The following is an 11,276-nucleotide window of genomic DNA, read 5'->3' as shown; positions in this document are numbered from 1 at the left end:
ATATATATATATATATATATATATATATATATATATATATATATATATATATGTGTGTGTGTGTGTGTGTGTGTATGTATATATATATATATATAATATCTATAGGGCACTGCACACCAGGACAACTAGATACAAGGACAGTTTTTCCCTCTCCTAAACAACCAATTCCCACAACACTGTCAAATTATCTACGAAGACATTATTATCATTATTATCATCATCATTATCATCTTCCTTCCTAGTACCTATCTCTTTCCACTTATTACTATAACCAGGTTACTTCTATCTTTAAAATTTATTTTATTTGTTTCCTAGTATAATTTGATTGCTTATTAGTAACCTATAACTATCACTAACTGTTATAACTTATGATTCTTGATGAATGTATTCTATTTTATTTTTCTTTATGTACAGTGAGAGTATATGCACAAAAAACAAATTATTTGTATCTCCAACCATACTTGACCAATAAAGAATTCTATTCTATATCCATCTATATAGCTATCTATATATCTATATATTAACTATATTAAAATACTTTGTTTTTTAATTAAAATATTTTAAGTGTTTAATTTAACTATTAATTTATTTAAGTTTTTAGGAGAAATCGGTTTGGTTTTTTTTTGCTGATTTCTGAAAATCTTTGCTACTCGGTATATTGGAATAGTACCAGCCAGGATCAGAACCCCAATCTCCAACATCAAAGAATGGCACTGTAACCACTAGACTATCCTGCTTTTATATTATTCTAGATAACAAGCAAATGTAATTAGAAAAGCCTTTTAAAATGCAAGGTTTAAAGAGAGAATAAAATATCAAATGTGTCATATTTATACTGCTTCCCATGCCAAAGTATTTCATAATGATTTACAATTAAAACAGTAAACAATATTTTAAAATGCTATGAAACAATATTTAGTAAATAAAATATTTACTAAACACTGGGGAGGGCAAATGTTCTTAAAATATTCATAACAGGAAGGCCTGAATGAAGAGATGAATTTTTAACAGGCAACTAAAAAAGTTATATAGCAAATACCTTCCAAATTTCAGAAGGGAGATGATTCTACATTAATAGTGCATAACAGACACTACCAATGAAGTACCATACTAGCAAAACTATTCTTAAACAAATATTCCAAAAAACCCTATTCCTATATGGTATTCCTAAACAAATTAATAATATACCTGTATGTATATTTCATAGTTTTGGGATTTATTTTTGGCAGCAAACCTAGACGCAGATCGTGTTAAACCATGATATGGTTTATTTTATTGCAAAACGGAGGGAACATAGGATGTTTGTTAATTTGAGTGATAGCTTTAGCTTATTGTATGAATTAACTGAATGTTCATCTCATGGACAGAGTTGACCATAAATAAACTTTTAATCAAATTTATAGGATTTATTAATAGTTATTCTCATTAGGGCAGAAGAAATTATAATTATCTCAATTAAAGTCAGAATAAAGGCCTAACCCTTCCTGTGTTGAGATCCTTAAGCTGATTCATGCAATGAGGATCTCACAGCAACATTTTTCCTAAAAACACCAGCTGAGGGAGGGAGGAAAATGAATTTCCCCACACATACAATTTTACTGGACTTTATTTATGCTTATTTCTCATTTTTTCCTACTGATGCAGCGCAATATGATATGCAAAATGAGAAGACACACTCCAGGCTAAATCCAAGCTGAAGTCACTCTTGAAACAATTTTAAACCTCATATTTCATTCCCATATTTTTATTCTGAATCCAGGCCACTGCCCAGCTAATCCTCTCTCTACCTTCTGACTCATTAAAATGCTTGCTTCACACCCAGGCGTTGTACTAATGGTTCAGTGCGAAGGGTTTGATGCAAATCCAACAGGAACGTTGAAAGCTTTAGGGTAGTCAATACAGAGAAGTATTCATTCCTTTGTTAACTATGCATTTTGAACTGTGGCAGCAGGCATTACATTAAATTTCCCTTGTTGGCCTGTTTGCCATGTTATTGTGGAACAGTTCCTGAACAGTGTTGTTCCTGACCTCCACAGGAAAGGATGCTGTAGCTAATATTGGTACGGGTGTATGTCATTTTATTGTAGTCTTAGACCAATACAAGAAAGCAATGACACCTATAAAATAGTCTATCTTAAGAAATCATTAAATAAAAAATTAAAGCCAAATTAAAATGTGTATAAAACAGCCTGATTTGGACCCATAAATGTACAGTAATCCAATATGTCTGGTTGTGAGATAATACCTAAAATTATATAAAATGTGATATCTACAGTTACATAAACTCTATGTAGTAGAAACTTAAGCTGTCATGATCCAGTGGATTTTATACACTGCTTTGTAAAATCTAGATATGTGTGCTATAATAAATGGTAGGCATATAAAGTTTTATCTAAGCCTGTGTGTATATTTCTTATACTCATATATACCCTTATACTTATACCATATATACTATGCGCCACCTCAGCTCATATTAAGAGCCGAGGTGGCACAGTGGTTAAATGCAGCACTGCAGGCTACTTCAGCTGACTGCAGTTCTGCAGTTCGGCTGTTCAAATCTCACCGGCTCAAGGTTGACTCAGCCTTCCATCCTTCCGAGGTGGGTAAAATGAGGACCCGGATTGTTGGGGGGCAATATGCTGACTCTGTAAACCGCTTAGAGAGGGCTGAAAGCCCTATGAAGCGGTATATAAGTCTAACTGCTATTGCTATTGCTATACCGGTAAACATTATATATACATCACAAAAATAACAAACAATTTAAAGAGTTTAAAAGAAGAAAAGAGAATGAATAGAAAATTGTAAATATGTCATGAAAATACAATTTTATTGGGTGATGCTAATGGCCTCATTCTTGTGGCAGCAAGACAAAATTTGGCTACATTATAGGTGAGAGTGGGCTTATTTTCTGCTAAAACAATATTTATACTTATTGAATGTAAAAATAACAATATAGTATTAAACCCAGATTTGCTGGCTAGGGAATTCTGGGAGTTGAAGTCCGCCAGTCTTAAAGTTGCCAAGGTTGGAGATGCTCTAGATCACTCAAAGTTGAACTGCCTGGAGAGGTGATGTGTGAAGATGGGGAAGAACAACAAGCCAAGGAAACAATGGTCATCCTCCACCCCAACCTTGAACTCCTTTCCATGAAGGATGAGACCACCCTTAACCTTGTGGCTGCAATCACCACTTTGGGAACAGCAGCAATGCACAGGAAAGCAACCTTCCTCACAACCTCCTCCCTCCAGATGTGTGGCCTTCTCCACAATTCCCAGCCAACAGCAGCAAAGGCTGAATGAGGAGGAAGGGGCCTGAAGCCCATCACACCCAAGAGGGCTCCCTATCAGGGAAGGACAGTACAGAAGATGGTCCCCCCCCCCTTTTAGTGCAAACACACTAACAGGAACCACCACCACAACTGGGAATCCAGTGACTTTTGCAAGATGGCTGCCCAAGAACCATCACCCTTGACCATCCTGCTGGGACATGTTGTCCAGCAACTGGGACTCACTTCTTCCCAACTCCCGGATCTTATGTAATTCATTCTTAAGAATATTTTTTTTAAAAAATCCCATCCCACCTCAGAACATAACAAGAGGGAGTTCAGAAGTCTATTGTCCTTCCAATCGGGCTTGGTTTCCTTGAGTTCTCCTCTGTTTCTAAGCCAGCCTCTGGCTTTTCTCCCTCCAGCAAAGCCTTCTGCAGGCGGTTGGTTTTGCCAATGGCCAGCTTAGGGAGTCCACGATTCAGCCCCTCCAGCAGCACGCAAGCTTTGCAAAGCGGCTGGCTAGAGAAGTAGCCGCAACGCCGGCAGGTGCCCTGGACAGGCAAGCGTACGTCCTTACGGATAGCCAGACGCTCCCCTGAATGCACCAAGTCGGCCACTGAACTTGGCCGGATAGCTTCTAGGTCTTTCAGCAAGGCGCGGACGTGGCCCCGGTAGGCATTGGGGGCGTACACGCACTCGGTGCTGAAGTAGTCCAAGCCCTGGAAGTAGGCATAGAGCACGATCTCTTTTTCGTAAGCGTGCTTCAGCGGCTTGCAGCGAGGCAGGGTTCCCTCCCCGCCTGTCAGGATTTCGGCGCAGCGTTGAAGCCGGCCCACGTCACCCCGCAGGAAATTCATCAAGATTGTCTCAGCCACGTCATCAGCATTATGACCTAGGAAGCGAAGAGAAGCACAACAGGTGGATGAAATGGAGTAAATAGACTTTGGGTTATCTTTGACAGGAGTCAGCTGGAAAATCAATCCTCTTCCTCAGAAACTGCCAGAAAGTTGGCTTGGGTTTACTAGCAAATCCTTGACTGATACACATAGCAATAGAGCCGAGGTGGCACAGTGGTTAGGGTGCAGTACTGCAGGCCACTTCAGCTGACTTGTTATCTGCAGTTCAGCGGTTCTAATCTCACTGGTTCAAGGTTGACTCAGCCTTCCATCCTTCTGAGGTGGGTGAAATGAGGACCCAGACTGTGGGGGCGATATGCTGACTCTGTACACCGCTTAGAGAGGGCTGAAAGCCCTATGAAGCGGTATATAAGTCTAACTGCTATTGCTATTGCTATAATAGCACTTAGACTTATATACCACTTCAAAGTGCTTTTATAGCCCTCTTTAAGTGGTTTACAGAGTCAGCCTCTTGCCCCCAACAATCTGGCTCCTCACTTTACTCACCTCGGAAGAATGGAAGGATGAGCCAACTTTGAACCTGGTGGGATTTGAACTGCTGAACTGCAGCTAGCAGTCAGCTGAAGTAGCCTGCAGTACTGCACTCTAACCACGGCGCCACCACTAGAAATAGTCATTTTAACAGCTCAAAGACCTTTAGAAGATTTTCAAAATTAAGGTGCAACATTGAGAATGAAGGCATTTCAGGTCTTTTAATAAGCATGCTCGGGTCGGTTCTGAAGCTGAAAATGAAGATCCTGACTCTGCACATGCTCAGCATCACTCTTGCTACAGTTTGTTCAATGAGAGACAGTTAGCCAGGTTCACAAATTCCTCACCTATACATCAAGATGCATTCGCACAACACGCTCAATCCAAACCAAACTAGCTATCTAACTAGAGTGTTTCTCAGTCTCAATTATTCCTTGGTGGTAGACTTAACTCCTAAGAATAGCTAAGGCTGAGAAACACTCTAGATGTGTGGATTTCAAGGCTGTCTGGGGAATTCTGGGAGTTGAAATCCACACATCTTAAACTTGCTGAGATTACAAGTTTGGACGTAGCCATAATGCTACCAAAGTTAATGTTCCCCCTTATTATCCTTCCTAAAGCTTTAGGGCAAATTTAAGACTTGTGGGCTTCAACTCCCAGAATTCTCCCGCCAGCATAGCTGACAATCTTCATAGACAACAAGTGCAGTGATTCACTTAGGTCGTAAAACGGGGCAAAACTCCCCTTAACAAATGTTCCGCATAGTGACAGAAATGTAGGGCTCACTTAGCACAACTGGCGGGTGAATTCTGGGATTTGAAGTCCCCAGGTCTTAAATTCGCCAAGTTTGAAGGCCTCTGACCTCCACTGATGTCTACAGGTGTTTTTGTACCCTTGTCCAGGACATCTTCATAGACAACAAGTGCAGTGATTCACTTAACAGGTCGTAAAACGGGGTAAAACTCCCCTTAACAAATGTCTCGCTTAGCGACAGAAATGTTGGGCTTGCTTAGCACAGCTGGCGGGAGAATTCTGGGAGTTGAAGTCCCCAAGTCTTAAATTTGGCAAGTTTGAAGGCCTCTGACCTCCACTGATGTCTAGAGGGGTATTTGTACCCTTGTCCAGCGACCCCGTCCCAGAGCGCAGCCCTCCTACCTGTGGCTATCTTGTCCGCCCCTAACAAAACGGCGCCCCGGTCCAGCGCCTGCCTCCGGAAGACGCCGCAGAAGGTGCAATTGTTCCTGGCGCCCGTGTGCTGGACGATGCGGTCCATGCTCCAGCCGTAGAGCTCCCGGTAGGAAACCACGTGCAGAGGCAGGCCCAGCCGGCCCCGGTTCCGCTGGACGGCGGCCAGCGAGTCGTCCCGGTAGCCCGCGATGCCTTCGTCTACGGAGAGCAGCAAGAGGCGCAGGCCGTAGCCGTGGCGCTGGTCCAGCAGGCGCAGCACGTGCGCCAGCACCGTGGAGTCCTTGCCGCCCGAAGCCCCGATGGCCACCGTCTCGCCGGGCTGGAAAAGACGCGCCGACACGATGGTCTCGTGTACCTCCGCTTCGAAAGCGGCCGCGAAGCAGCTCCGGCAAAGCGCCTGGCCGGTTTTGGGGCGGCGGAGCGCAGCCCGCTGTTCCCCGCAGCTCCCGCAGAGCACGGGCACCGACGGCATCCTACCGCCGGACGGGGAGAAGAAGAGGCTCCGGCTGCCCTGCTGGTGACGTCCGCGAGGCCGCGGGAGGGACTACGATTCCCGGCATGCTCCGCTTTGGCCTCTGCCCTTCCTCTCGCCGAACTCCGCGGCGGCCAGAACTCAAGTTCTCACGCTCTGCGCAGCGTTAAGGGGTTGAGTTGATGCGCCATCCTAGCTGTTGAGGTTCGTGCACCGTGGTTGGGAGCTGGCCCTGGGGCTGCCAAGACGGCTCCCTCTAGGTCCCTCCCCTCAAACCAGGGTTAAATCGGTCGTGGTTTAGTGGAACGGATAAACCGAACACTACATGCCTTCTAGGAACCGCTGACCCATTAGAACAGCTTTACTTTACTTTACTTTACTTTATTTTTAGTTTAGTTTAGTTTAGCTCAGCTCAGCTCAGCTGAGCTCAGTTTAGCTTAATTTATTGTCATTGCACCCCGTACAACGAAATTAAATGCCATCTTCAGTGTACATTATAACTATAAAAATAAAACACGAACACACATTCTTCACATTCTATACAATTGACCTGAAAACTCGATATTGAATGAACATTGCACTATACAGTATGTATATACACTATACAGACGCTGAACTTGTCAATCAGAATGTCGCACATTTGTGCTAGTCGTTCCCGACTCTAGAGGGCGGTGCTCATCTCCGTTTCAAAGGCGAAGAGCCAGCGCTGTCCGAAGACGTCTCAGTGGTCATGTGGCTGCCATGACTAAACACCGAAGGTGCATGGAGCGCTGTTACCTTCCCACCAAAGGTAGTCCTTATTTTTCTACTTGCAATTTTTACGTGCTTTCGAACTGCTAGGTTGGCAGAAGCTGGGACAAATAACGGGAGCTCGCTCCATTACGCGGAGCTAGGGATTCGAACTGCTGAACTGCCAACCTTTCTGATCAACAAGCTCAGCGTCTTACCCACTGAGCAGTAACTACGGTGTACAATTATAACTATGGTTCTTAAAAGCAAATTGTAAAATGCTGCCAATTTTCTCCCTAGTGATTTCTGAACTCTCCTAAACACTGCTTAACTAGAATATTATTGTGATTTAACAGTAAGCATCATCACAAGGATAAGAGACACTAGTAGTTAAGACTCCAGGTTAGAACCCAGGAGACTCTTGAGTTCTAGTCCTGCCTTAAGCATGAAAACTAGCCAGTCACTTTTTTTCAGCCCAACTCACCTCACAGGCTTGTTGTTATGGGGAAAAATAGGATGGAGGAGCATTAGGTATATTTTGTCACCTTGAATTATTTAATAAAAATGAAGGTTGGATAAGTATATATAAAATAAGTTAGGTGATAATATTCATCCCAGCCAAAACATTTTTGCCAACCTAATGCTTAATAAAGCTGCCTAATAGAGGGACACGGTGGCTCAGTGACTAAGACGCTGAGCTTGTCAATCAGAAAGGTCGGCAGTTCGGCGGTTCGAATCCCTAGTGCCACATAACTGAGTGAGCTCCCATTACTTGTCCCAGCTTCTGCCAACCTAGCAGTTCAAAAACATATAAAAACGCAAGTAGAAAAATAGGAATCAGGTTTGGTGGGAAAGTAACAGCGCTCCGTGCGCCTTTGGAGTTTAATCATGCTGGCCACACGATCATGGAGATGTCTTCGGACAACGTTGGCTCCTTGGCTTTGAAACTGAGACGAGCACCGACCCCTAGAGACTAGCACTTTAATGCTTCATTCAGATCAGTGTTTCTCAACCTTGGCAACTTGAAGATGCCCGGACTTCGCTGGCTGGGGAATTCTGGGAGTTGAAGTCCGGACATCTTCAAGTTGCCAAGGTTGAGAAACACTGATTCAGATGATGAGACACTGCCACTAGGGGGCAGACTCATCTTAAGCATCTTCTGGAACATGGACCTCTTCTCAGAAGATCATGGGACCTCTTACCTTTCCTGAACACTTAACCCAATAACATATTGGGTGACATTGGGCAAGTTCCAGAGACCCCTGTGACATCCAATGTTTGTGCTCTGTCTAGCTCTGTTTTGCACTCAAGGACTTGCCCAGTCATGGTTGTTTAACCTATAAAGGTAAAAGTTCCCCTTGCACATATGTGCTACTTGTTCCCGACTCTAGAGGGCGGTGCTCATCTCCCTTTCAAAGCCGAAGAACCTGCGCTATCTGACAACATCTCTGTGGTCATGTGGCCGGCATTAAACGCCGAAGATGCATGGAACGCTGTTACCTTCCCACCAAAGGAGATTCCTATTTTTCTACTTGCATTTTTACATGCTTTCAAACTGCTTGGTTGACACAATCTGGGACAAGTAATGGGAGCTCACTCTGTTATTCTGATCGACAAGCTCAGCATCTTAGCCACTGAGCCACCACGTCCCGTTTAAGCTATAGAGATGCATTATGTAGGAATGTAGATGGACTCGGCTGCAAAATCTGCTTCCTGTTATTTTTCCATTATTCTTTGCCTGGGGTCAAAAGAATTTAATTTCCTGTCTTCTTCACAACTGCATTCGCAAAGAGGCCCAGAGAAAACTTTCTGATCAAATAACTTTTCTGGTTTTTGTTTTTTTAAGTACTGCGGTTTTGGAAAAGGAGAGCTACAGACCAGAGCAAAGAGAATTGTTAAAATATAGTTTATTAAATTTCTGGAAAAGTTTAAATATAATAGAACAAGGAAATTAAGCAGGAATAAATGGGAAGGGGAAAATACAAAGTGAAAAGAAAAAAAGTAATTTCTAACTTTCTTCAATACAGATATAAAACAATCTTTTGATCTAAAATTCAATATTGTCTGGTATTGCTATAATCTTAAACAATTTGAATAATAGAATCTCGAAATTAATATAGCATTTATTTCAGCGTCGAGCATGAAGTCCAAAAGTGGTTTCCACTTAGAAAGAAAGCTAGACCAAATCTTTTCTTTCATTAAGATAATTAATTTCATTAAGATAGTAACATTGCAATCTCAACATTTTATTTTTACATACTCCTTATATGCTAGCCCTTTCTATAGCAAGAAACTTATCCAATCAGCAAAACCCAAGTTTCATTTTTTCCTCATCCCAAGCATAAAGCCCAGAAGTGGTTTCCAAGCAGAAACAAAATTGGATGTGTTCTTGTCTTTGATTAAAGCAGTGCATTTAGCTATCGCTGCTCGTTCCATCTGTTTTTCTAGCCATTCATCCATTGTGGGAATTAAAGTATCTTTCCATTTTTGTGCATAAAGCATTCTTGCTGCTGACAACATACAGATATGATATTGCTTAACTAACACTCCCAGTGTCCCTTGCCATTAGCCATATTTGCCTGGTGTTTCAGTACATCCTAGTGGACGATAGATACATCCTTGTTGGTAAAACAAGAGCATTTCCCTCTCTGTGATGTTCTGCAATAGTCAGCATTGTACAGAAGGTGCCACATGTACATAATACACTCCTATAGCCTTAAATCTTTCCTGTTTTTCTTTTATTGATTTTAAAATTTAAAAAACAGATGTTGCAAGTGCCCTCCAAATTTAGCATAAGCCTGTTATGTGTTTCTTCAGTCCGTTAAGTAAAACAAATAAAAAATTGATTCTGACCTTTCCTTACAATGAACTTTTGTTCCTGTTCTTCTGGATATTCTGGCCTGAGAAACACGTCTCTTATTCTAACTTCAGAAGATCTTTACACCTCTAACTATCCTTGGGCTTTAGATACTTTGGGACACTTTGATCTCAGAAAGAAGGAAGGAAGGAAGGAAGGAAAACAAAAACAAAAAGTTTTCCGGAGCTTCCACGAAACTTGCGAAAGTTTCCATTCTGGGGAATCTTAAAAAAGAAACATATTTTTTAAAGAATTGTACATAAGCAGTGCAAGTAGTCCTCAACGCACGACCACAATTGAGCCCAAAATTTCTAAGCAAGGCTGTTGTTAAGTGAGTTTTGCACCATTTTAATGCCCTTTCTTGCCACAATTGTTACATGAATCACTGCAGTTGTTGAGTTAGTAACACCTTTGTTAATCTGGCTTTCCCATAGACTTTGCTTGCTGGAAGATCATAAAAGAGGATCACACTATAACCAACATCAATATGAACCAATTACCAAGCAGCTGAATTTTGATCACATGACCATGGGGATGCTGCAATGGTCATAAAAATGGTCAGAAGTCACCTTTTTTCAGTGCTGTTGCAACTTGGAATGGACACTAAACAAATGGTTATAAGTTGAGGACTAGCTGTACACCCTTTAAAACTCTTCAAATTTTCTTTTCCAGTTCTGGGAGGCTGTTATGAACATGCCATGCCAAGCCTATGCAGTCCTTAAGAATATCCGAGGATTAAAAGCTTTGAGGTCCACTGAAGGAAGAGTTTGTTGTTGTTGTGAAGTCATGTGCAACCCATCACAACCCCATGGACCACGTTCCTCCAGGCCTTCCTGTCCTCTACCATCCTCTGGAGTCCATTTAAGCTCACACCGACTGCTTCAGTGACTCCATCCAGCCACCTCATTCTCTGTCATCCCCTTCTTCTTTTGCCCTCAATCGTTCCTAGCATCAGGGTCTTCTCCAGTGAGTCCTTCCTTCTCATTAGTTGGCCAAAGTGTTTGAGTTTCCACTTCAGGATCTGGCCTTCTAAAGAGCAGCCAGGGTTGATCTCCTTTAGGAAGGAAGAGTTATGTAGCAGAAATTCAACAGACAACTTGGGGCTAAATTAACAACCATCTGACCAGTGGACAATCACTATCTTGGCTCACTCAAGGATCCTGGATCTCAGTTTTTGATATGCTCTTTCTAAATACAGCATTTCCCCCCAATGATTTCACATGAGTTTTGTAACTAGTGATGTGGATTGGTTTTAGTTTATTAGTTCATTATACTGAGCTACATGCTTTCCAGACCAACAGTTTTTTGGCAATTTCTACCACTTATAAAAATGTTCTTAAAGCTTGTAGACCTAGTTTTGCAACATTCCATCAT

The 11,276-nt window shown here is 42.2% G+C and overlaps 1 protein-coding gene and 1 long non-coding RNA gene across 2 annotated transcripts; one reads left to right on the top strand and one right to left on the bottom strand.

Moving 5' to 3' along the window:
* Positions 1–2,806: 2,806 nt before the first annotated feature.
* On the bottom strand, positions 2,807–6,389 carry CTU1 (cytosolic thiouridylase subunit 1). The gene is made up of 2 exons (XM_032227087.1): positions 5,812–6,389; positions 2,807–4,160 (listed from the first exon to the last, which is right to left on the bottom strand). Exons 1-2 carry the CDS (start codon positions 6,314–6,316, stop codon positions 3,604–3,606), a joined length of 1,062 nt encoding a protein of 353 aa, XP_032082978.1. The 5' UTR covers positions 6,317–6,389; the 3' UTR covers positions 2,807–3,603.
* A 44-nt stretch (positions 6,390–6,433) lies between these two features.
* On the top strand, positions 6,434–10,691 carry LOC116515184. Its single transcript, XR_004256215.1, has 3 exons — positions 6,434–6,520; positions 10,337–10,459; positions 10,575–10,691. It is a non-coding gene; the product is annotated as an uncharacterized LOC116515184 (long non-coding RNA).
* Positions 10,692–11,276: the final 585 nt, after the last annotated feature.

The sequence above is a fragment of the Thamnophis elegans genome, chromosome 12 (genome assembly GCF_009769535.1).
Source record: "Thamnophis elegans isolate rThaEle1 chromosome 12, rThaEle1.pri, whole genome shotgun sequence".
Lineage (NCBI taxonomy): Eukaryota > Metazoa > Chordata > Lepidosauria > Squamata > Colubridae > Thamnophis > Thamnophis elegans.
This window is presented reverse-complemented; position numbering and strand designations above follow the sequence as displayed.

Coding starts and splice junctions, on each gene's coding strand:
- CTU1 (XM_032227087.1), bottom strand. CDS start 6,316: ATGCCGTCGGTGCCCGTGCTCTGCGGGAGCTGCGGGGAACAGCGGGCT. Junction 4,161..5,811: donor GGCGGACAAGATAGCCACAG/GTAGGAGGGCTG, acceptor TTCGCTTCCTAG/GTCATAATGCTGATGACGTG.